The 25,050-nt window shown below is 52.6% G+C and overlaps 9 protein-coding genes across 9 annotated transcripts; 4 read left to right on the top strand and 5 right to left on the bottom strand.

Moving 5' to 3' along the window:
- Positions 1–293: 293 nt before the first annotated feature.
- N0V89_008815 (uncharacterized protein) lies at positions 294–4,314 on the top strand (the record flags this gene model as incomplete). Its single annotated transcript, XM_056217568.1, has 3 exons — positions 294–3,803; positions 3,854–4,017; positions 4,071–4,314. The coding sequence occupies 3 exons, from the start codon at positions 294–296 to the stop codon at positions 4,312–4,314; spliced, it is 3,918 nt and encodes a 1,305-aa protein (XP_056069124.1).
- A 1,638-nt stretch (positions 4,315–5,952) lies between these two features.
- Positions 5,953–7,539, top strand: N0V89_008814 (uncharacterized protein; the record flags this gene model as incomplete). The annotated part of the gene is made up of 1 exon (XM_056217567.1): positions 5,953–7,539. The coding sequence occupies one exon, from the start codon at positions 5,953–5,955 to the stop codon at positions 7,537–7,539; it is 1,587 nt and encodes a 528-aa protein (XP_056069123.1).
- A 1,288-nt stretch (positions 7,540–8,827) lies between these two features.
- Positions 8,828–11,302, top strand: N0V89_008813 (uncharacterized protein; the record flags this gene model as incomplete). Its single annotated transcript, XM_056217566.1, has 4 exons — positions 8,828–9,158; positions 9,435–9,694; positions 9,739–9,822; positions 10,451–11,302. 4 exons carry the CDS (start codon positions 8,828–8,830, stop codon positions 11,300–11,302), a joined length of 1,527 nt encoding a protein of 508 aa, XP_056069122.1.
- A 1,422-nt stretch (positions 11,303–12,724) lies between these two features.
- On the bottom strand, positions 12,725–14,483 carry N0V89_008812 (uncharacterized protein; the record flags this gene model as incomplete). Its single annotated transcript, XM_056217565.1, has 3 exons — positions 12,725–13,060; positions 13,113–13,450; positions 13,499–14,483. 3 exons carry the CDS (start codon positions 14,481–14,483, stop codon positions 12,725–12,727), a joined length of 1,659 nt encoding a protein of 552 aa, XP_056069121.1.
- A 1,088-nt stretch (positions 14,484–15,571) lies between these two features.
- On the bottom strand, positions 15,572–16,644 carry N0V89_008811 (uncharacterized protein; the record flags this gene model as incomplete). Its single annotated transcript, XM_056217564.1, has 2 exons — positions 15,572–16,303; positions 16,354–16,644. 2 exons carry the CDS (start codon positions 16,642–16,644, stop codon positions 15,572–15,574), a joined length of 1,023 nt encoding a protein of 340 aa, XP_056069120.1.
- Positions 16,645–16,792: 148 nt separating this feature from the next.
- DPM1 (dolichol-P-mannose synthesis) lies at positions 16,793–17,591 on the top strand (the record flags this gene model as incomplete). The annotated part of the gene is made up of 2 exons (XM_056217563.1): positions 16,793–16,902; positions 16,973–17,591. 2 exons carry the CDS (start codon positions 16,793–16,795, stop codon positions 17,589–17,591), a joined length of 729 nt encoding a protein of 242 aa, XP_056069119.1.
- A 645-nt stretch (positions 17,592–18,236) lies between these two features.
- Positions 18,237–19,202, bottom strand: N0V89_008809 (uncharacterized protein; the record flags this gene model as incomplete). The annotated part of the gene is made up of 1 exon (XM_056217562.1): positions 18,237–19,202. The coding sequence occupies one exon, from the start codon at positions 19,200–19,202 to the stop codon at positions 18,237–18,239; it is 966 nt and encodes a 321-aa protein (XP_056069118.1).
- A 562-nt stretch (positions 19,203–19,764) lies between these two features.
- CNH1_2 (Na+/H+ antiporter) lies at positions 19,765–21,039 on the bottom strand (the record flags this gene model as incomplete). The annotated part of the gene is made up of 4 exons (XM_056217561.1): positions 19,765–20,019; positions 20,069–20,630; positions 20,700–20,953; positions 21,010–21,039. The coding sequence occupies 4 exons, from the start codon at positions 21,037–21,039 to the stop codon at positions 19,765–19,767; spliced, it is 1,101 nt and encodes a 366-aa protein (XP_056069117.1).
- Positions 21,040–22,099: 1,060 nt separating this feature from the next.
- On the bottom strand, positions 22,100–24,685 carry ABZ1_1 (para-aminobenzoate synthase, (PABA); the record flags this gene model as incomplete). The annotated part of the gene is made up of 1 exon (XM_056217560.1): positions 22,100–24,685. One exon carries the CDS (start codon positions 24,683–24,685, stop codon positions 22,100–22,102), a length of 2,586 nt encoding a protein of 861 aa, XP_056069116.1.
- Between the last annotated feature and the right edge of the window lie 365 nt (positions 24,686–25,050).

Raw genomic sequence — 25,050 nt, 5'->3', positions numbered from 1 at the left:
CAGATGGATACTGCAACGTCCCTGAACGCTTGGGAATCCTGTGCAGGACGCGATTCACCACCACGATCATTCACTCTGCCGAACTGTCATTATCCGCTCTGACTACAACGCTCTACGCATCACGCGGCCGCGCCCATTCCGCTCTCTTACTCCGCCGCAACCCCGCTCGTCGTTTAGCCTGCCCCGTCCACTGCGTATGATATCTGCGCGCAACAGCTCATGAGGCAAGAGGAGGTGTCTGTTTGTATATCGACATGCGATGCGGTTGGGAGGCGTATGGTTAAGGCCCGCTCATGACGCCACCCGCGCGCTCCGCCAACGCCCAGGCCGACGGCGATCAGGGCCCTCTGCTTGCGCCCGCGCGAAGTAGAGATGGCCGTTCACTGCCCGCACCCGCCAGCAGCATGATGGCCGGGTCGCGAGCGCAAGCTTCTTACGCGACGGCTAGGGAGGCTCCTGGGAGCTTCAGTTCGCAGCTACGGCCAACTACATCGCACGATGGCCGGCTGAAGCCCGACTTTGACACTCACGCCATCATTGTGGGCGACATCAATGATACGACTACCGAGCAGCGGCAGGCCGAGTATCAGGATCAGATCGAGAAAGAAACCAAGATCAAGATAGGGTCTGAGAACCTCTTGGAGGCTCTGAATGCCAAAAATGCGAAGAACACCAGAGACCAGAGGTTGCAGGTGGAGGAGCAGCTGAACATATCGAACAGGAAGCTCGCGCAGCTAAAGTCTGGATTGGCGGCCGAAATACAAAGAGCCAAAGAGATTAAGTCCCCACCCGCCGAGGCCCAGAGCAGGCTCTCTTATTTATTCCGTCGTAATCTCTCCCGGTCACCGTCGCGACATATTACAAAAAAGGATAACGATGAGGATGACGAGACGGAGTCGCCAACATTTGTGCTTGCTGAGATACTGCGGGCTTTGGAGGTTGCTGGGATGCAGCCTGAGTACTACGTGGAAAGAGCGAACTCACTAGTGGACCTCTTCAAAAGACATTCTACGCTCAAATACGAACTGGCATGGTCGATCTTTGGCTTGAGAATGCAGACTATGTTGCTCAGCGACAGCCGTGAGGTGGTCGCTGCTGCGTACCGTATCATGCGCTATACGTTCACTGATCGCAAGTCTCTGCAGATCATCCGAGGCCTACACACCGACTATCTAGTCATCCTATCACTGGTCAAGGAAAGCAAGGCTAGTGTTGAAAGAGAGCAAGCACTCAAATTTGTCCGTGCCTTTCTGGACGTGAAAGGAGGAGTGGAAGAGATCTCACGTTCCGTCGTCCGAATATTGGTGGCTGTCGCTGAGCACACCGACGATCGGTTGAGGAACATCGCCATCCTTACCTTGGCCGAAATACTAGTGAAGAAGCCAGCCCTTCTGGTCGATTCTGGTGGAATGGGAACTTTGACGGACGCTCTTGGAGAAGGCAGTTACTACGCCGCGGAGAGTGTAGGGAGCGCTTTCGTGTATCTGCTGGATACCCCGCAGAGACGCCACTTCCTTCGCTCCGGACACGAGCTCGAGGCACCCTTTGCCATGTTCACGGATGCTGGGACTGCGCATAGCCACCTCCACGAAGAGAAGCTAAAGGCGAACGCCAAAGTCATTGCCTCCTTGCTACGGAGCTGGTCTGGCTTTCTATCCCTCTGCATGGATGATTTTCTCGCTATTCGATCGTTGCTCATATCGCTAGAAATTCCCACAGTCCATGTGCGCAATGTCTTATTGGAACTATTGTTCGATATACTAAGAATTAAACCTCCTTCATGGTCGACATCCTTCCTCGCTGGCCGTCGCTTGACCACCTACGGGCGTGTCACGAATCTGAGGAACCAAGCTATCCAGGACGATTCTGGCCCCAGCACGGACCCTACAAATAAGTGGAATCTTCTAGAGCATTATGTCGCCATGGTGTTGGCTGCATTTCTACATGCTGGTCTAATCCCAGCACTTCTCAAAGCTGAGGAAGATCCTTTGAGTCTTCCCCTGAAACGAAAGACAACACTCCTCCTTGGCGAGGTGCTGAAGATGGCCAACGAGCTCCTGCCACCATCATGGAGTTCGGAGCTGCAAGTGCTTCCGCAGCTCCTTCGGTCTGCTGCAAATTTTGACACCGAGGCCCGCTTTGTTGCAATCGGTACCATCTACCAAGTCGACAGTGTCAATAGAACTTTATATCGGTCAGGAACAGCATCAAATCAACCGACCAAAGGCATCAGCAAAGGTGACAGCGCCGCATCTGCAAGGCAGACCGATCAGTCCAAAGCTCAGGCCGCGATGCAGATGGACGAAACAACGTTCCGAGCCATGATGGTGGACACGCAAGTTCTAGGCACTGTCACATTTCAGAAGTGGAGATGGGACTTGATTCAGACCATCATCGACGGACCGCTACTCAACGCTAAGCGTTTAGATGAGGCCACGAAGGTGACGAAATTTGTTCATCGCTTGCTCGGTTTCTATCGTCCGTTCAAGTACCGATTCTCAGAAGTCAAGAACACAAAGCCGAACCAGCGATATGTTCGTGCCGGATGCGCCCTGATGCGAACACTATTGCAAAACCCCGAAGGCGTACGATATCTGAGCGACAGCAAGTTCATCCGGCAGCTTGCGGAATGCCTGTCTCATTTTGACAGGATGAGCGGGTTGACATCTGAATCTCCTATGTTCCAAGAGGACCGGATGAACGAAACCCTCACTGGTGGCTACTTCGCGCTTCTCGGTGCGCTAACCAAAGATTCCAAGGGTATCCAGATTCTCGAACGCTGGAGAGTCCTGAATATGTTCTACCACATCATAGAGCTGAACGACCGTGACGACCTGATCAAAACCTTGCTGAGCAACATGGACTACACCTTGGATGGACATCTACGCATCATCATCTCCAAAGCCATGACGTCCTGCTCCAAGGAAGTCCGCATCTTCGCGACTAGACTTTTACGAAAGTACGCCACAAGACCCATACAGCCGACGGATTCGTCAAGTGTTGCGGAATGGGCCATCAAATCGTTGGTGACGCAGCTGTACGACCCCGACGTTGAAGTGTGCGAGGTTGCCATCAAAATATTAGAAGAAGCATGCAACCAAACAGAGTCTTTAGAATACGTCGTGAAGTGTCGCCCAGCGTTGGATCACCTAGGTGAAATCGGCGCGCCCCTATTGCTCCGATTCCTCTCCACTTCGGTTGGCTACCACTATCTGGACGGATTGAACTACATCACCGGGGAAATGGATGACTGGTTCCTAGGGAGGAATGACACCTACGTGGCATTGATCGAAGCATCCATGGCTCGGGCGCTTGCTGACATTCCCGAGAAACCTCAGACTCAGCTGTCCTACGACGACACACCTGAACACCCGGAGTATGGCATCGTGCCACCCCACTTTTACCGTGAACTCACGCGGACTAAAGAAGGATGTAAGCTACTGAAGCAAAAAGGTCATTTCGACGAGTTCGTCGCCAACATCCGCGACTATGCGATGGAGAAGGACGATGCTGAACTGATACTCAAAGTCAAAGGCTGCTTATGGGCGGTCGGCAATGTTGGCTCCATGGAGCTCGGCGCGCCCTTTCTTGAGAGCTCAGACATTGTGAAATGGATTGTAAAGATTGCAGAAATGTCCGAGGTCATGTCTCTGAGAGGCACAGCCTTCTACGTGCTCGGACTAATCTCCAGGAGCCTTCACGGGCAGGAAATACTACTGGAGTACGGCTGGGATGGTGTCGTCAACGAAGCCGGTGAAGCCCTGGGGTTCTGTCTACCCCTGGATTTCAGGAAATTGTTCTTGGTATGTCTTCCCTCGTATGCTTCGTCCACAACAACCGCTTACATCAGTAGATGACGCCATGGAAAGCCAAGTCGGACTACATGAGCTGGAAGCGCAAGGCGGATGTAAAGGTTGCTGTGACCGACAGTGATCCTTTGAACGCGCGCATTCTAAAGCTTGCGACCGACCTAGGTAATACAGTGCTAGCCAAGAAAGCAGCAAATGACCTCCAGGCGTACGTAATCTTCCCAGCAGGTATCCGAGGGTCACGCACTAACATGATGACAGGATCAAAGCAAAGAAGGCGCCTGGCTTCACGAAGCCAGCCATCTTCCACAAGGTCATGCAAATCCTTGAAGCACACCATTTCCGACTCCCGGCATGCCGCTTTGTGCTAGATCTGTTCGACAAGTCTGTGCTGCCACAGATAGTTCTAGAGGAGGAGGAGGAGGAAGACGAGAGCGAAGGGAGCACGGACTCGGATTCGGGAGCAGAAGCCGCGGGCGCGAACGGCGTAGGCCAAATTCCATGAAGCTGTGATACCGGGAAAGGTACCACGAAAGCTTTGTTTACACAAACGAAGGGTGGATCCTTGGCGGCGTTCGGGACTGTAACAAGTGTGTTCTTTGTACACTATTTTGCTAGGGTTAAGGGTGGGGGGGCTGGTTTTGCAACGGTCTTTTGGTGCTCCGTTGTTAGTCTGGACGGCGGCGAAAGGCCAAACCTTTTGGGCATCATTTAGCGAGCAGTGATTTTGCGACAACCCGAATCGAACGTGTCCACGGCAAGCCTTCTTGTTCCGTATTGACACTACCTTGATCCTTGGTACGAGTTGGTCCTCTTCGAGGAGTGGCGAGACCACGGTGTACTAGTCGGCAGCGTTCCAGAGCAGGACACACGACTTGACCGCACCAAAGCAGTATGGTGGTTACCAGCGGGACCAGTGGTGGTGTCAGGGTCTTGCGGAAAGGGTGGGAGGCTCAAGTGCCACATGTGGGATGACAGAACAGTTGCTGGCAGAGGCTAGTGCCGAGCGCTGATTGGACAGGATCTCGTTTGACTCGACGGCATCGATGACGCCTGCACAGCTGCATGCGCATTTCAACGCGTACACGGCATCAGCGAAGCGCAGGAATGGTGGCGGTGTGGTCGCATAGTGAGCGACGACGGTTGACCTGCGCGGGCCTACGTGCTGCACTGGCTGCTCCGGCTGCTCGAGGGGATGCTCCGCAGAATGGGACTGGCTTGGCGCTCCCGGGGGTGCCTGTTCGTATGCAGGAAGCCCACGAGAAGGCCCTCGGCGCTGGAATTCGGCCAGCGCCACCAGCGCGGCGGCCCCCGGCATTCGGGCTGTCCGGCGGGGCGCAGAGTCCGCCAGAAGCACGCAGACGAGCACAAAGTTTTCCTGATGCTGTTCGAGGGCCGTGCAGATTTTGATAGACGAGCAGCCGGCAGCACGGGGCTAGCGGTGGCCGATGAAGGCCCACGCGTCGATAGGCGCGGATGGATAGAGGCGCTCTGATCGGGACCAGGGTCTGTCGCCCTCCAGGTCAACATGGCGCACGAACGACATCGCCGATCTCACCCCGGCGACGTATCATGCATTCTGCCTCGTGCGGAAACATGGCCAGTACACGCCTGCTGATGTTGATGACCTCGACGACTCGCCGACCGGAGAGCGGTCGTACATACGCTCCTTGACTCGCCTTCTATCCCAAGCAACGATACCTGTGGTCCTGCGCACTCCATATACGGCCGCACCTTCCAAGGTTGACTTCGTCCCTCGTGCTGCACCTATTAGGCCATCCTTGCGTCTGCTGCTGACGGAAGCTTGACCTGTGACCTTCACCACCACCACGGTTCCGCACCATCGCGCCGTTTCAGACAACCACCGCGGGTTGGGCTTTCAGGCTCCTCTGTTGCACGCCAAAACGTCCTCTCCATCCGCTCGGTGCGCTCCTACCTCGAAACCCCACCATCTACCCCGCGAAGCGTTCCTTTCTGCCCACGTACACGAATAGCAGGTGCAGCTGGGAACTGCACAGGCGAACGGGCAAAGGAGGAATCGAGCCGCGACACCTGCTGTATGAATTCGCAACGCCGGAAAGAATTCTGCCTCCCCCGCGACGGAGACAGGACCTCACACCCACAAATACCCCCACAAGCCTTGATGGTAGAGGATGTTGCCCCGCAGGAATACTCGGAGAAGGGTGCCCTAGCGGCACACGCCGACGCCCGGGAGCTCGTCCGCCTGGTCCAATGCCCGCAGTGCTCGAAGCCTTTCAACGCTCCCGTGACGCTGCCATGCGGTCACACCGCCTGCCGTAGCTGTCTCCCCAACCCCGTCGCCCGCACCAACATCTCCTATCCGAATACCCCAGACCGACTCCTCGGCATATCCTGTCCACTGGCATCATGCGGGGCCGAACATGCAGCGGCCGAATGCAGCGTGGATGTGACTTTGACGAAGCTCATGGAGCTCATAAAGAATGAGGTTGCCAAGCACTTGCCATTGGTGGCAGATATGCCTATACACCTGCAAGAGATTCTGAAGTGGGATGGCGACGTAGCAATGGAAGAGAATGAAAAGACGGAAGCGAAAGGAAATTCGAGAGTGTTGCAAGGTGGCCGACTGGTCTCCACTTTCGTCATGGCCGAGATGGGTGACCTGCGGTATAGTTCCGAGGTCGAATACAAGACGCTCTCTGATGCCCACGATGACCAAGACTTGAATAATGCATTGCTGGAGCGGCTGCGAGACGCTGCGCAGAAAGAGCTCGATTGTCACGTGTGTTATAACATGATGCTGGATCCGACGACGACATCGTGTGGTCACACGTTCTGCCGCCGCTGCCTTGTCCGTGTCATGGACCACAGCAGCATATGCCCTGTGTGCCGACGAGGATTGCACATCCCAGCCTCGCTGCAGAACAAACCTAGCAATACTCTGCTCAATGCACTCCTGAATGGCCTCTGCCCCGAGCTAGTCGAGGCCCGACACAGGGCCGTTGAGGCGGAAGAGCAAGGTGGTGATGATGACCTCAACACTCCGCTCTTCGTCTGCACGTTATCGCTCCCGACCATGCCTACGTTCCTCCACGTCTTCGAACCTCGATACCGTCTGATGATGCGTCGTTGCGTCGAAGGTAACAGACAATTTGGCATGGTCATGTACAACCGCAACTCTGCTCCACAGGGTGACATGGGTTCTACACAGTTTCTCGAATATGGCACTCTCCTCGAGATCGTCAATTTGGAGCTACTGCGTGACGGACGTAGCTTCGTGGAAACGCGAGGTATCGGCCGCTTCAAGATTCGCAGGCACGGTATGCTTGACGGATACCACGTGGCTCGGGTCGAGCGAGTAGAGGATCTTTCTCTGGCCGAAGAGGGACTTCTGGAGCAAAGTGAGACTACTGTCGCAAACGAGTTTGCGCAGCGATATCAGCAGGACAACCCGGATATGCCGCTTCCTTTGGATGTCGCTATCAACCGGTTCTCTACCCAGGAGCTGCTGGACAACTGCATGACTTTTATCCGCCAGATGCGAGACGCTAGTGCCCCCTGGCTGAGCGCGCGCATTGTCCAAGTGTACGGCGAGCCACCCGAAGACCCAGCTCTTTTCCCCTACTGGTTTGCATCCGTCGTTCCCATTGCCGAAGAAGAGAAGTACTCATTGCTGCGGACGACGCGTGTCCGCGAGCGCCTAAAGATTGTGTATTCGTGGATTAGGAGAATACGGGGTCAGAGATGGTAAGTACTTGCCCCCGAAATTCAACATCAGCTCGCTTTGAACATGCAAATTGCGTCATCAAGAGCTACAAGAGGAAAAGACGGGGCGGCTAGGTGATACAACATGTGTTGTACAATCTTGCAGCGCCGACATTCTGCAGATGAAGCACCGTTAAACACCTCGCATTAGCCGCCCAGGCTAGCCTCAACCGACCAGTCTATCCCGTATCTTTCCAATTGGACTCTCAAACTAACAATATCTTACCAGGCCCTCTGGCAGCGCATGCAATATTCTTTGACTAGCTGTATTCCCCGTTATCCTCGCCGTTGCAATCGCGCACCTCACGGGTTCGCGGTCCAGCAACGCATAGAATGCTGTAGCCAAACTAAGCATTCCGCTACCATTCTGTCGGCTGTAAAATCAGTTTAACCGCGTCAGCGAGCAGATGCATTTAGGGGAGTCTCTTTACACCTACCTTCTATTCGTCGACACCATCCGGTGTTTTAAGAGTTTTCGGCATTGCGATTTTACATTTCTAGTGTTTTTGGATTTCGGAAAGGAAAAGACCATATATGATTACCCCCTCTCAGGAGGACGAACGCTGCCAGGCGTGTCCCTGTTTTGTGCGCGATCCAGTTGCTAGACTGGCGCTTTTCCTTGATGAAGAATAGTGGTGGATGACAGGGTTGAAAAAGACCTTCGTTGGATTGGCATGGGTTCTGCATGAGTGGAGTTGTATCGGAGTTTGCATGCCGGGTTAGCTGCATCAAATGCATATAGCAAAGACCTAGAGAGCTTGCTCTAGTCCAGTTGAGAATCGAGGACATGATTGAAGTCAAAGCTGGCCGTACATGCTATATCGCCAACGTTCATGGCAGTATCTACACACAGGTTTGTATGGTTATGGTTATAGTTTTTGATTTTGTTAACTAGAGACTACTTGATCTCGTTGGTCATGAGTAGCCTGAGCAATCGCTTAAAGTAGTTGCACCGTTACCTTGATCCAGCAGGCCGACAAGACGCCCTCACTCCTTACACACCATTTCAAACTGTCAAGGACCCTGGCCTACGCAACTGACTTGGACCTTTAGCCATCATGCTACATACGCCCAACCCTGCTTAGCGGCCCCTACAGACCCTGGTGATGTCGCAATCGCGTAGTACGCACGCTACTGTCTTCGAAGATCAACATCACACATATCTACATGCCCTTTCCCCGCTTACCTGTTCTATCCCCCGTCAATTTTCTATAATCTTTAAACAGTAAAACCCCAACCCTTAGACATATCCATCTAGCATATACCTACCTGAAATGTCCCAAATCCACCCCCAAGCGACCCGCGGCTTCCACGCCGCCAACCTCTACGACGCTCATCGCCCGTCCTACCCCTCCCACGCCATCTCCTCCCTCCTCTCGCGCATCCGCGTCGCCGGCGTCCGCGGCGCACGGCTCGTCGAGCTAGGTGCTGGAACGGGGAAATTTACTTCCCTGCTTTCTGCACGGCCTGAAAGGTATGAGATCGTAGCTGGTGAGCCGCATGAGGAGATGCGTGGGGTGTTAGAGGGGAAGTCGTTGAGGGGTGTGAAGGTTATAGGTGATAGAGCAGAGAGCTTAGAGAGTGTAGACAGGGATTGGGCGGAGGGTATCGTGATTGCGCAGGTATGTTTTGATTATAAGTGAAGATTCAGAGAGGAGGGAGCTGATGGGTTTAGGCGTTTCATTGGTATATAAAATCGAATTGCTGGAGTGTCGGACGCAGTTGATGAGGGTAGGTTCGCGACAGTTGAGACGCTGGAAGAGATTCGAAGAGTGCTGCAGCCTAATGCTGGCGGGTTGGGTATGATTTGGAATTTGGATGATTGTGTGTTTGGACTTCCCTATAATTTACCATGGATGACTTGAGCTGAGAGTTGCACAGTCAACGCACCCATCGACCATACGCCTACAACGCCTTACGAAGCGCGGCTTAAAGCCATCATACGGAGTCTGCCTAACCCTATCAATCTGTACCGCGAGCTGAAGTGGAAAGATGTGCTTCGCCCAGAGCAACAGCAGCTCTTTGAATGGCCGCTGAAAGAGGAAGAGTTGTCCAACGAGACAGCGCTGTCGAGAGAAAGTATCTGGGAGAGGTTTGCTACGATGTCGCAGGTCTCGAGTTTGAAGGGGATAGAGACACAGGTATGGGATGTTTCTGGGAGATGAGGATGTACTGACCATGATAGGCGATGAAAAATCAGGTTTACGAAGCTTTGAGTGGGGACGATGTTGAGGAAGATGCGCAAGGGAACATCAAATGGCATGGTAGAGTACGTGCTTATCACCAACATATTTTCGGCCTCAATGCATGCACTGATTGTTGTAGACTGTCTGGTACTGGACATTTCCCATCGCCGAACGGTGAGACATTTGTTGGCGGTGTTGGCGGTCTTTGCGCAGTGTGACCTTCGGACATGTTAAGGTCTAGGTGATTGCGTCAAGAGATCGACGCCTGCATGATAAGCGAGAAAATGCGAAGTGCAGACCCTCCTTGGGCCATACCTTCCAAATCCGAGCTCTAATGTATGCAGTCAGCATTAAGGCGAAACTGGAAAGGCTACAGTCTTTCACTATCATGGTATTGAATCTTCGGGTACAGGTTTAAGCTGTGATAGAGCATTCTTATCACGATTGTTAGCAAATTGTTTATTGCATCTTCATGTAATTGCACAGTTCACATTGAGCTATGTAGGAAGCTGAAAGCAGAGCCTTGCAACCAGTCGCCAAATGATACCAACCAACCGCCACCAACAAGAGCTGTGACTCTCAGTATGTTATTCAAGCCGAGAAGGTCCGCTATGGGTTTGATGGAGCCCACTGGTGTGCCATTGCAAGCATATTTAATGGGTTCTCTTCATCTCTTACACTCTTTCAATATAGGACACACAAATACAACAGACCATGACATACGCAACAGCACAATTTTTCGCGGGCACTAAAGATCGTAAACCCGCTTTCCTAGACTACGCAACAGGCGAGTCGAATCTTCTCCCCGCCACGAAGCAAAAAATTCCACTCAATGATATCCGCACACTCAACCCACAACCCACCCTCCTATCCCAGGGTTTCCAACTTGCAGCCTTCCCTTCCACCATCACGGAACAAGCCTTTCTCCCCAATACCCAAGCAGGCCCCTCCACCCTGAACGAGATAACAACATACTACCACGAGTGTGAATCCCTCGTGGCCAACTTGACCGGTGCCACCACTGTCCACGCCTTCCACCACCGCTATCGCCAGCAGAAGAACCCTCCAGCACTCGACGCCGAGAAAATAAAAACATACCCCACGACCCCAGTCCCAGATATCCACATCGACAACGACTCCACCACCGCTCATGCGCACCTCACCCGTATCCTGCCCCCCTTGGAAGCCTCGCACTGGGAATCACGCCACTGGGCCATCATAAACGTCTGGAGCCCCCTCGCGCAAGTCCACCAAATGCCTCTCGCAGTTCTCGATCCCAGCTCTACACCGATCCATGCGACAAGTCTCGCGGAGCCGGTGTACACGAGGGGGAATTATAAAAGCCACATCAGGGGGGTGAGATGGCATCCTGAGTACAAGTTTTATTATGCGAGTGCGATGGGGAAGGGGGAGGCATTGTTGTTTGTTGATTATGACAGCGAGAGGAGATGGAGGTTGGGTGGGGTGGCGCATGGCGCAGTGCAAGAAGTAAAGACGGAGAGTAAAGTAGATGTGCCGCTGAGGAGGAGTTTGGAGGTTAGGTGTCTGGTGTTGTATGACTAAGACGGAGGATACACTGTGTAGACGGTGATGGGGGTGAATATGACAAGAACGAACGAACACCAGAGTAACACTGGGGAGATAAAACTGGGGTTTATAACAACGGGTCATCGAGCATTATTGGGTCAGGCTCGGCGTTGAGTGATGGGGGAGACGGTGGTTCGATCCCACCCGCGTTCGGATTTTTTTTGGTTTCTCACTGTATGTACAACAAAGTTTTTAGAGAAGCACTTTTTCTATGAGTATTTTCGAGCTGAAGCTATATGTAGGACGAGTATCTATAGTGGTATTAGTGTTGACGAAAAGTGATTCCGTGACCAGCCCTCTCTAAAAGTCAGTGATCTTGAGATACTTTTCTCCTCTAGCAATAACAAGCCCAACCATACACAGATGCAACCGAGCATTATTTTCCATATAGGTCTGAGACCGTAAGGCCAAAAGCCCTACCAGCCCTACCACAAATGCTAAACGCGGTCGGACTCGAACCAACGCTTTCTTCGTCACTTGACTTCAGAACCTCGCCCCCCCGACGCACGAATTGCTCCTGTTGAAGGTGCGTGAGGGTTGTGGTCACCACACCACGGACAGAGCGGGTTTTATGGTGACGGCGTCATATCACTAGACCACGCGTCCTGGAGGAATGTCTCTTGAGAAATAAAGGCGGAGGTGAATTATATTGGCATAGGGGGGCCTCTGCTATGATAACTCACTAGGCTGGTGAAGGAAAATGGTGCATTTTTGTTTGTTTATTTGTAATAAAGACAGACAGTTTGATGCTGGAAGGAAGAACAGTGAATTGACAAAACGGGTGATATATCAGTCCATTTACTTATCTAGGGTCTCAGTGACTCAATTGTCACGTTTCAAAGGGTTGTATCGGATGTCAATATTACATAGACGACAAGAAGAATTTGTACAAGAAGACCAATAAACGTTGCACGTAATAGAGCAGCTGCCTGCCTAGCATGAGATTACTTGGCTAGGCTAATTCATATCTAGGTGCATGGTATAGCGCGGAACGCATGCATACCACTATGCAGCTCCATCAGGCCATTTGTACTCAATACAGTATCATATGCAACCTCTGACCGCAAAACGCGGAAATAAAGTCAAAAACAGAGGATGAGCGTATGCACGACCATAGGCCGCGCCAAATGAGCAAAGACCAGGCCAGGATTAAATATCCAACCGGCCGCGCGCCAAAACAAACATCGAAGCTTCGAGTCGAGAAGCAGGGTCTAGAAGGATAAACGCCAGTTCGCGGGGTGTATAGTCGTTAATTACGCGCTTGATTTTGACTTTGAATCGTATAGCTCTTTCATTGTAGGTTGGGGTGCGCTAAGGTGTCTCTGTGGGTATTACTTGCGCTCGTCGTAACGGTGCCGAGCATAGAGATCATCCCAAAGCACTCTGCTGTCGCCATAGTCACAACTCGTCATCTTCTTCCATATTGGTTTCTACAATGCTGGGCGTTGGAACATTACCCTCGGAGTTGCCTCGCTCCTTCTGAGCTTCTGCCAAGGTGGCACCCAAGCTCTTACGAACGCTTTCATCGAAGCCGGGTAACGATGCACGCTGCTTCTTGAACGGCGAGCCGACACTGCTTTCCGAGACGAGATCTGGAACCGACGATTTGGGAGCCGATGTCGAGTCAAGATCGCTAGCTGACATGGGCGTGCCTGATATTGGGGATCCTGAAGCGCCACGGTTTGCAGACTCTGCTGTCCGGTTGAGCGGCTCGGCGGAATGCTGGCGTTTGAGCTGCACAATATGAGCAATGCTGTTTAGCAATATAATGTTCAACTGCACCGACCTTGATCTTCCGAACACCCTCCTCGAGCTCGCCCTCGCGCCGAGCATCTTCAGGGGACAATAGTCCTTTGCCACTTGGATCCTTGTCTTCTTCGTCTTCCGCCTTGATCTTGACATCGTCATCGTCGTCTTCGGCATCGCTGTCCATAGCATCTTCACTTCGCTTCCCTTTGGCACCCTTTTGTGAGGACTCCCGGTAGCCAGCGAAGTTCTTTGTGCCTGTCGTGGCATTTAGCGGTTTCAGAGCACTTAGGTCTAGACCGCCAGACTTCCTCCTTGGGGCTGCTTCCGCGGCCTTCTTCTTCTCCGTAGTGAGTATTCCCATCTTGCGAAGTTGACCTGTCATGTGTGAGTCTTGATATATGCGATGCCAGTATTGTCACTTACGTTCTCCGCGGTACAGGAAGGTGAACACAGCATATGGCTTATCAGGGGGATCAATGCCCGTCACTGTCTGGGTGCTGATCGACTTGGGATCCAGTGTCTTCGGCTTCGCAAAGCTCGTCGTGTGATCTACATCCTCGCCTTCGCCGTTCTGCACGTTTTCGTCGTCGTCATGCGCGTCAAATTGCGGCGAGTATTCACCGCGCTTGATCTCGCCACTAGCGAGGACGCGAAAGAGGGCGACCTTGATCTGGCCTGCGGCTTCAGGCTGCGGCGGTTCATCGTCTGAGTCCGAATCTGACGTGAAGAAGTCGTCGTTCCCTGAGAGTGATTCCACAGGCGCATCCTGGTTCTCGCCATATCGCAGCACACCGTTGCTCTCACGGCGTGACTTCTCCTCGATGGCCTTCTCTTCCCGTCGCTTCCTTCGCTTCTTCTCAAGGCGTTGTTTCCGTCGCTCGATCGTGGCGGCAACGTCCTTGCCTTCCAGATCCAGCCCATTAAGCCAGCGCTCCAGCCCGACTTCGCGGAATAGAAATTCCCGCTCCGCCAGTCCGCCCCCTTCTGCTGCCGGGACGCTGACCCATCGCGAGTTTACCCATGTCTCCTCCCCGCGGCGCAGAAGCGTCGCTACTTCCTCTTTTGCCCTACCATCGAAATATATGTATGCGGCGATGGTCTCGTTTGGCGACGAAGTGAGGGGCTTGTACGGCGCGATCTGCTTATTACCACCAAGACCGGGCGATCCACCGACAAGTTGCGCTCGTGGGTGCGGGTCGTCGGGCGTCGCCTTCGGAGTCGAGTAGGGTACGTGAAGACCCGGTGTGAGGAGCGTTATCGAGATAGCGAAGGTAGACTGCTCCGGTTTGGTGGCGCCGGTAGGGACTTTTGCAGGTGGCACGGGTATGTACGAGGTGATGCGTTGGGCTCTGGTTTGCTTTTGTATCGAGTACTCGGGGAGTGGACCATTCGGGGTGTCTAGGCTCATGTTAGGGAGTGAGGCGCAAATGTGGGCTGGGGCTCTTTACGTATAGAAACGGCCTATCAAGTGCACAGTCAGTCGAGTTGTTCAGCTGCATGCTAGGAGTACACATACCAAGCCCAAAAAGCAAGGCATCTTGGTTGTAAGGACACAACCAGGCTAGAGCGTGGTCGAGGGGTGGAAGCGACGAGACAGATTTTGACAGCAGCGTTCGGCACAGTAGCGCCAAGCACGGATTATGCGCCTCGCGGGTGCTGGGTTGTGAGTGATTGTGCAGCTATCGGACGGGCGCCTGGGCTGTATTATTGTATCGACGAGGGGATACGGTGAGCGGCAGACCGCAACGGGGACTCCCGCGGGGCTAAACCACAAGATCCGAGCCTTGGCACGTGGTGATTGTCGAAGGTCGGCGGGCTGCAGTCTCAGGGCATGTCTAGCTCGGGCAAACACTTTGTGTGCGGTCTGGTGAGGATTGCAAGTTGTTGTCGAAGACAGAAGCTCTGCAGGTGTGAGACGCTGCAGCCAATCACGCCCCGCGTCGCTAACCGCACCCCGCATTGCCGCCCGTGTCTTTGCTCCTGTCCTACAATTCCGCGTATGCTGCCCGTCGTACTTCGGGAGACTGCGCCTACCATCATTCCATTGGAAGGACACTTGTCTGACAGGCTTCATACGCGTGTCTGACTCCCATATCAATCTTCCGCAACCAACTCGTAGTGGTATAAGCACATCATAGCTGAGGCCAGGGTTCGCTGATCTCCGATTATACCACAACGTCATCGGGTGATTAGAAGGATCCAACCTGTTCTTACTGTTGAGCCCCCTATATGCGAGACGAGTCAATCATTGGACCCCATCGACATTGGTGGGTTGTTTCACTCACCTCGACGGCAAGTAGAGTTAGCAATGTTAATTACCTCGCATCAATGATCCTGCACGTCTCTGTCGTTGGAAATATCTATAGAACTTGTTCTGTTATAGTACATATGAATACATTTTCTATACACATCTCAAGGCCTGCCACAGTGCGAACCACCGCACCGTTCATGCAGAGGATCGATAACTTGGCATGCCTCCTGCCTCCGAAACGCAAATCAAGGCTCTTGACCAGACCTGGACCTGTCTCTCTGCGCTCTCCGCCCGGGACGCTCACCACTCCACTTGTTTTTCGGATGCCAATTCACTAGCTCGTCAAGACCGTTCACTACCACAATCTTCTTCCTCTTCCCATCTTCCCCTTCGACCCACTTTGTCTGAAGCGGAGTTTTGCGTTCAGTTTCTGCTCTCCATTCCTTTTCCGAACCGTGTCGATCGATTAACACAGCATGCCAGCCTGCCTTCTCCGCACCGATGTAGTCATGATTGAGAGAGTCCCCAACGTAAAGTCTCTTGTAATCATCGATTGATCCCAACGATGCAGAAGAGGCTGCTAAGATGTCTGTTGCGGCGTTGAAGATGCGGCTGTCGGGCTTTTCGTAGCCTACATCGTAGGAATGAACGACAAAGCTGATATCTTCTGATACGGCGACATGTTGAATAGTTGAGCCTACGCGCCGGGAGGCGACATTTAGGCCCAGTGATGATAGAACTGATGGGACGCGGTCATCGGAATTCGAGATGACTCCGACGACCGTCCTATCCCATTTCCAAGGGTTCTCAGATGACGCTTGGTTTTGAGCTTGTCTAAGTATATCGAATAAGGCTTTGGCGTCTGGGAACAGTTTATATCCTTCTGAGCTGGAGTAACGCTTCAGAAGCTCCGAAATGAGGGCATCCGGAACTTCCTGTTGGGGTTTCAGGAATGGCAGGAATGTCCCGCGGATGACCTTCACTTTGTTAGTGAAGAAGTTAGTGTAGATACCTAGAATGAACGTACATTTGCCCACCATCTCTCCGCTCCCAGGCCTGTTACTTTTCCATAATTCGGGTTCTCGGCTGACTGATGCTTGAATGCTTGTTTGAAAGACCTGTGCACTGGCTCATAGTCCTTTACATTCCATTTCTCAACAGGCTTTGAGCTTGTATCATCCGCAACACAGGAAATCCCGTGACGTTGCGCTGCAAAGGCATACGCTGCAGGTACCGCTAAGTTAGGTTTGTACAGAGTATCGAATGCATCGAAGCATAACAAGAGGTTCTTGCGTGCCAATGGCCGTGTAGCTTGCATGCTTGGGTATGGGTAAAGGTTGGTAGGCTCTATTTGCGGCGCCGAAAGGGGTAAGGGTGATGGCCCGAGCTCCAATTCATTGGTAGGGACACCTCAACCTCAACCTCAGCTGCGCGGAGAAGAACACAGCAGCACAACGACAGACATAATGCCGCCGAAACAGAACAAGAACAAGTACTCGGTGCTTCTACCGACGTACAATGAGCGCCGCAACCTTCCTATAATCACCTGGCTGCTCAACAAGACATTCACAGAAAAGTAAGTGGCATCCCCTCTCTTCACAAGCGAGCCATTGAAGATTCAATCCGAATCTAACATGCCTCTACAGTGATCTCGACTGGGAACTCATCATCGTCGACGACGGCTCCCCCGACGGTACCCAAGAAGTCGCCGCACAGCTCCAAAAAGTCTACTCCCCGCATATCCAAGTTCGCGCCCGCGCTGGCAAGCTCGGCCTCGGCACTGCCTACGTCCATGGCCTGCAGTTCGCGACCGGAAACTTCGTCATCATCATGGACGCCGACTTCAGCCACCATCCTAAATTCATCGCCGACATGATCCGCGTTCAGAAGGAGAAGAATTACGACATCGTGACCGGTACGCGATATGCGGGTAACGGAGGTGTCTACGGCTGGGATCTTAAGCGGAAGTTTGTCTCGAGGGGCGCGAATCTGTTTGCGGATACGGTGCTGCGGCCTGGTGTGAGTGACTTGACGGGCAGTTTTAGGCTGTATAAGAAGGAGATCCTGGAGAAGGTCATTAGGAAGACGGAGAGCAAGGGTTATACTTTCCAGATGGAGATGATGGTGCGTGCGAAAGCTATGGGCTGCACCGTCGCGGAGGTGCCCATCAGCTTCGTCGATCGGTTGTACGGCGAGTCGAAGCTTGGTGGTGACGAGATTGTGGAGTATGCGAAGGGCGTGCTGAATTTGTGGTTGAAGGTTTAAGAGAGGGCTTTGCACGGCGTTGGCGTTGGTTGGATACGGGCATCATTGGAGCTGGATGGCTGCTAAAAGATATCCACGAGGCAGGCAGGGGTCGGACTAGTTGCTTTGCCATGCTTCTTCCCAGGACGCACTTCAGATCCTTTGGTTCTTTAGGTTCCTCAATCTTATAACTGAAGCAACTGACTCTCGTTCCCTACTCGCCTCATTCGCAGCGTGGCGTACTACAACACAACATTCACTTTCACTTTCACTTGAGCTGCTAAGTAACCTCGTCACCACCCTATCGGGCGCCAAGACGCCCCCATCTGCTAGGCACAAGCTTGCACATCTACTCTCACCCCACAACATCCACCTCAAGCTGCTCGATCGCTAGCACGCGGTCCACGACGTTTCACACTCCTCAAAGTCTACCACATTCTCTCTGTGGCATACCTCACCAATGTTCCCTTGCGAACCGCGGCTTCTAACTCCTTCCCCTCATAGAACTTCCCAGGTTAATCTCCAACCGCGTGATGACTCGCGTCTCTTTTCTGTTCTTCCAATCAGTTTGCATCACTGCTCATTTTGTACCCAATACTTGCAGTGCCTATGTGCAGAATAGACTTATGTTCATCATATGGATCTTGATACTAGAGTGCCCCAGTCTCAGTCCCTTTCGAAGCTCTCCTTTAACGCCTCTATCGACAGCGCGTGCGCCTTCTCACGACTCTCCCACTCCTTCGTTCCAGGCTTAGCACCCACATCGTAGCCATGGTTCATGTCTTCTAACATACACCTCACAACCTTCCTCTTCCCATCATCTATTTTGTCCGCCAACCTCTTCGCTTCGACTGACAAAGTGTCACCTCCACAGGCAACAATCACCACAGTAGCGGGATAGTCGTCAATTTTGGCATACATGGGAGACACTCGAGGATCCTTCCGCATTGCAACATCCGTCCCCACGTAGTTGCTGTAAAACAGCTCCAGGATCGGCGGCGGCAGCGGATTGACCGGCTTCGGTATGATTCTGTCCTCAGCCTTGAGACTAAGATCTGTGACAGGGTAGTGCGCAATGACAGCTTTGACATCGACCTTTAGCGATTTGCGCAATGTAGAAGACGCAATGAGTGCGAGACTACCGCCAGCGCTCGCTCCCGAGACGGCAACGCGAGACGCGTCGAAGCGCTCTGGTTGCGAGGCTACCCAGTCCAGCACATCTTTGACGTCTTCCAGCGCCGCGGGAAATGGGTTCTCAGGCGCTTTTCTGTAGTCCGCATCAATCACGTAGGCATCCACCTCTTTTGCTATGCGTGCGCAGAAGGCGAGGTCGCTTCCGTGGAAGGGAATGGTCCATCCAGAGCCGTGCAGGTTGACTACTACCGGTTTTTGTGAACCTGGAGAAGCTGGTCCCGATGGTGGTGTGTAGAGATGCACTTTTATCTTTCTGTTTCGGTCTTTCTCATCGCTGGTCGGTATGTGCAATTCTTCCACAGAAGCACCATAGGTGCTGAGGGCGAGTTGTCGATCACGCCGGATTGCAAGTATGTGGACAAAGTTGAAGAAGTTGCGACCCAATAAGACAATCAGCGTGCGCCGAATGTATTCAAGAAGCTCCCAGGGAGAAGACATTGTGTAAAGTGTGCCGGTGAAAGTATCCGAGCGGTAACCTGAGACTTCGCAGGGTGAAAGCTCGATGAGGTGTTGGTCGTCGAACAGCAGTCGCGCTTTCCCAGGTCACCTTAAGAAGCCGTAATAATCGTCCGAGGTTGAATAAAGGGCAGTGGATATTAGAAGTCGTGTGCTTCATTAATACCTCTGTATTTATAAGTTCGAGCATGGAGAGATCGGTCCGCTACAAGGACGGAAGAGGTTTAGCCCCAACGAGCAATTCCCCGTAGCGGCTCTCCAATCCTCGTACTTCGTGCGCCTAAACGACCTCGGGAAGACTAACATCCCGTTATCATGACTTAAGTCCGCCATATCCGTGGTGCATGGTCGCGGATTGCGAAATACTTCAGAATTCCATGCTAATCTCGTAAAAATAGAGACACTTCGAAAGGATGTGAAAATCCCGGATTTCATTCAGCTACAATGGCGCTACGTGTCATTGTCCGGGTCCGTGTATCATACAAAACAACACAAGAGAGAGTGGAGATGAGAGAAACTACTCTCAGACATCAGATGAAAGCAATTAGAGGTCGTGCTTGTCCAAGTCGCTGTTTGATCCCGCAACGCCTACCGGTCCTCGCTTCTTCGCATCCTCAAGAGGAGCATTAAGCCCGAGGCGCTCGCGCGTAGAGTATGTAGCAATACCACCATTAGGATCAGCCTCAGTGACAAGCTCCTTGCGACGAGTATCTACTAGGAGGCGGATAAGGTCGGGGCGCATGTAGTGTCCCGCGAAATCAGCGAGCACCTTGGTGAGATGCGACTCATTGAGGTCGATCTGAGAAACCTGTTAGTACAATCCAATGTCTGGAGAGAGGAATACGCACATCGACAAACATCAACCCATCGAAGTCCTTGTCAGGCTTAGCCACGAGCGTGCCATCTGGCTTGTAGATACGCGCGTGGCCGTTGTAGGTCGAAGGATCCGTCTCAGGCTCCACCCCCTCCGGCGTATTCTTCATCAGGCCCTCTTTGCTCAACCTCTGAAACGGTGCCAGCGTCCAAGTCCCCGTCTCAATTGCATACGCGGGCGTCACTAGATCAGACGCGGGCTCCGCAACATTGGTCGCAGGGTCGGGATACTTCAGCGTCTCCTTGCCAGGGTAAACCGGCCATGCGGCGATGTGGATCTGCTCGCCGGCCGAGACGTTAAGAGACTTGAGGAACGGATTCATATTTTCCCAGCAGTTGAGTTGGCCAAGTCTACCGAGCTCCGTAGGGACGACGGAAAGGAAGGTGTCGCCGGCACCGTCGCCATAAACGAGCTTCTCGACGTGTGTGGGCTTGATCTTGCGGCGGTGGTTGATCACTTCGCCAGTGGGGTCGATGAGGGCTTGGGCGAGGTAGAGGGTTGCGTGATCGATCTCGGAGAAGCCGAGGGAGACGTATCTATTTTGTATCAGCCATACCTTTCATCGAACATAGAAGAGGAATTGGATGCGCAGGAAAATCAATTACATCTGATTGTCCCTCGCAGCCCTCCTAATGCGCCTGAACTCCTCAGAGTCCACGGCCATGGAGTTCTCACGGTACTTCTTAAGCATCGGAAGAGATTGCTGGTACGTAACCTTCCACATCCAGTACGGATACCCAGGAATCCATACTTCAGGGAAAGCTACAAGCTTGCAACCGGCCTGCCCGGCCTCGTTGATGAAGTCGATGGTTTTGCGGACGCCACCTTCGAGGTCAAACCATCCGGGCTCCGAAGTGACCTGTCCAGATATTGGATTGAGTGGCTGTAACGTAATGGAGGACGGGGAGAGCTTACAGCTGCAGCTTTGTACTTAGTGAGAACCATATTGGAAGACTGTGGTGCAGTTTTACGGTGCAGGGAGTTTGATGGGAAGGTTGTAGAGTTTGAAGTTGTGATTGATTGTCTATCGATGGTGACGAATCTGCCTTCGAGGTAGAACGCAGGTCTTTATACACGTCCAATGTCCCATAGCTCAAAGCACTGATGCTGCCTCTCGCGATTAAGGAACATACTTTCTCGGCGCCGAATCTATTCCATTGCTTCCGAATGCCGCTGAAGTGGCATGATGCATGCTCAGTAGATTGTCTGTGGACCTCAAAAGCGGAGAAGATGTTCTTTTGTGAGGCGCTTGACAGTTGTTGCGTGTCAAAGCAAGGGTGCAGTCGCAGGCGTACAGTGTACAGCGTGTCGGCATGCGAGCGGCGTGTTCGGCATTGCGTCGGCATCGACGTCGAGCCCGGCCTACATGCCGCACCACATAACTAAACCTTCCCTGTGCGTACGTTGATCGAGCCGAATTGTTTTCGAAGTATGCGTGACTAACAGTGTGCTTCTAGACAATATCGGCAGTACGGCAACTTGGGTACGCAGATAAGCATTACGAAGCTGGATCGTATCATGAGGGACGCTGTTGTATGTTATCTCATGCACCACAACAATCAGAGACACTGCAGTATGGCAGTACAGGAAGCGGGGAAGTAATGGTTGACTAGCCACGTCGTTTCGCGTAGAATGTTGTTTTTGGGGACTCGAGAGTTTGCGGCATGTCCAGTTAACCGCTCTTCACCATACACTGCACTATTCTGGGCTATATCCGAAGAAAGTAGCTCACATGAGCTCATACCTCATGGATGCCGTCGTTGCATCTATGTACGTCATCTCGGTCGGCCTCTTCACACACTGAGGCTTCAAAGATCGCCAATGGGCCTATCTCACGCCACTTCGGCTCCCTTAGATGCGACTCGGCTTGGTTGAAAGTGCTGATATGGCTGTGGGAACCTGGCACGCCCGGTTATCCAGTGGTGAATGTGGATGTTATCGCGCGATAGCAGTTTATGGACTGTTGAAGTCCGAGCACATCTCGTTTCGGGATGCTGTTCTTCACTCACTTGGATTGGAATGCCGTCAGAGCCGTCATGACCTTGGTTTCCATCTCGAGAAACTCCCCCTCATCAGTACTCTGGATAGTGACCGCGCCACCAGCCCCAATGCGCCATGTCTCTGTGCTTTCATGGGCAGAGCATTCTCCTTCTCGGACAGAAGCGGAGGGACTGGAACATCTTGGACTTGTGTTCGAGGGAGTATACCCAACGTGCGAGTGTGGAGTAGAATTGCCACTGTCGTCGACAGTGGTGTGCAATCTTGTCGATCTGTCGGCGGTAGTCGCATCGTGGAGCGCAGTGCGAATCACAACCGAAAAATCTCCTGCTCCGCCAACATCTAGATATCCTAAGACACCGGAATAGATGCCACGGGGGCGTTGTTCAATGTCCCTCAGAATCTCGCAAGACCTCTTCTTCGGTGCGCCGGTCATGGAACCTGGCGGTAGTGAGGCTTTCAACACATCCAGGCCTGTTGGTCCTTCGCCTGTTGCGGATTCTGGCAGCTGCCCTTCAATGACTGACACAAGTTGGTACACGTGCTCGTATTCTTCGACAGTCATGAGCTTGGGGACGCTGCAACGCTCAGCGCCAATCACACCACTAAGATCATGACGTATCAGGTCGACTATCATTAAATTTTCGGCCTGCTCTTTGGATGACTTGAGAATGTTGTGTGCTGCCTCACGCGTCATCGTGGGCGACTTCTTCACCGTGCCCTTGATGGGCCTGAACTGGCAGTTGCCTTCGCGATCCCACTTGAGGAATCGTTCCGGACTCGTGCCGACCACAGTAGCGTTTGAGAGGTGGAGGTAAGCACCATACGGTGCAGGATTCTTGAGTCGCAGCTTCTTGTACAGTGCCCAGGCATTCACGCCTTTACCATCGATCTTCGGCACTTTGATTAAGGTCTCGTCAGTCAGGCACAGCTCGTAGGAATCGCCTGCGGCCAGTGAGTCTTGGCATCGGAGAACTTTGTTGCGGTAGTATCGTTCCTGAGGGGTCCGAATCTGGGAGAGGCTAAGCCTCTTCTCCATTTCGAGGCCTTCGCGGAGTTCTCTGGTGATGCTTGTATTGCCTCTCGCTGTACGTGGTTCAGATGTGGGTTCTTGTTGCTGAGCCAGGACTTCGATGGTCCGCCCGACGTGGGCGGTCCAAGAAGAGTCATTTGGTAATAACGACTGCACATATGTATAGCCTTTGACATGGTCGATGACGATGCTGCGATGTATGAAAGCGAAGTTGATATCTGGAATTATGCTGTGGGCTAAAGACTCGTGAGGCGCAACGTCGATTGTTTCTAGACCAGCTTCGTATGAGATGTAGCCCATGAGACCACCCCAGAAAGGGCTGTCATGTGGCAGATCTTCGTTTCTCCGATCAAGGTTGCGTTCGTATCTTTGTTTATTTGGATCATGAATATCAAGCGCCTCCTGGAAGATTGGCCATGTCTGATCGATAGAACTAAGTTGAACTAGTTGTTCGTCGTCAGGGCCAGTACCGTAGCGTAAAGTGCGGTCCCAGGATCTGTACGTGATTTTCATCGTTTCTCCAGGTACGACAACGCCCAGCATACTGAATCGGCCCATGCTGTGATTTTGTGAGTCAAGAAGGATGGATTCCTCTCGATCGAGATCAAGTGCTTCTGCGAGTTTAATCGGACTGATCTGGTCCGTCGCATAAGACGCCCATTGTAGCTGAGTGGTCTGGGCCCCGGTGTTTAGTTGTATTGCCTTGGCTAGACTCAGGCCTGCGGAATGATGTTGATCTTTCAGCTTGTGCTTGATTCTATCCCTTACCGCTACGGTGATGGCTGCAGGAGATATATAGTCCAGTGCAGTCATACGATCATGTACCACGGTCCGTGATCGATATGTAAGCCACTCTTCGGCCTGCACCCACCATCGTCGCATCAATGTAATGCCTTCTCTTGAGGTGCAGATCGACTCAGGGTGAAATTGAACGCCCCAGAATGGTTTCTCAGTATGTCTTGCGGCCATCAAGATAATTCCATTGATCTCGTCTTCAACATCCCACGCTAGAGGTTGGATGTGGGGGCTTTGGTCATTGGTCTGCCATTGCGGCTCCGCGCAGTCGTTGCTGCTATTGTCCAGGACGGCATGTAGAGAGTGATACTGTGTGGCGCGTAGCTTCGCGATATTCCGGAAGATATCGGTCCGATTGTGAAGAATGTTCGATATGATGCCGTGTCTTGCTTGTTTCAGTCTTTTGATGTCAGCCCCATATGCCAGACACAGTGACTGAAATCCAAGGCAAATTCCAAAGACTGGAAGGAGGTCCTCTGAGCTAAGTTTCCACAGCTGGTCGATAAGGCCGACATCGCTCGGGTTGGCCGGGTGTCCAGGCCCAGGTCCTACTACCACAGCATCGAAGGCTTTGAGGATCGTAGTGAAGTTATCGAATGCAGACTCGTCATCGATACGGACCGTTGTTACGCTTGCTCCCAGACTCTGTTCAAGTAGGCCGACGATGCTATTCGAGAATGAGTCATATGCATCCACATAGAGGATATGGCGGCGTTCTTTGAGGGCAGCTTTCGTCGTATGTGACGATGTGACAGCTGCTGGCATTATCACTCTAAGTAGAGGACCGAAAGGGGGTATCTAAGCAATTGTGGGTCTACAAAAGCATGGAGAAGGTAATGTAGGAAGGGACAATAGAAGCGTGGAAAAATTTTCTTAGCCGAACCATCACGATTTTATTCCGGACAGACCCTCTAATACCGCATCTGAACAATCTTCACGACCCAAAGACTGGCTGCTAGTATAGCGAGCGGTTTTAAGTTCAAGTTGGCGACGGCGTTTTCGGAAACCGAAGCTCGATATAGTCAGAGAGCGTGAGCGGGTGAGATTGTTGGACACTCTCTAATAATCGAAGAGGTCACAAGACCCAGGCAAAACAAATACTAAAGGCTACACGTTTCGGTGATAACTTT

This window comes from Didymosphaeria variabile, assembly GCF_027946475.1.
Source record: "Didymosphaeria variabile strain IMI 356815 chromosome Unknown scaffold_6, whole genome shotgun sequence".
Lineage (NCBI taxonomy): Eukaryota > Fungi > Ascomycota > Dothideomycetes > Pleosporales > Didymosphaeriaceae > Didymosphaeria > Didymosphaeria variabile.
The sequence above is the reverse complement of the archived record's forward strand: the minus strand, read 5'-3'. Positions and strand labels throughout refer to the sequence as shown.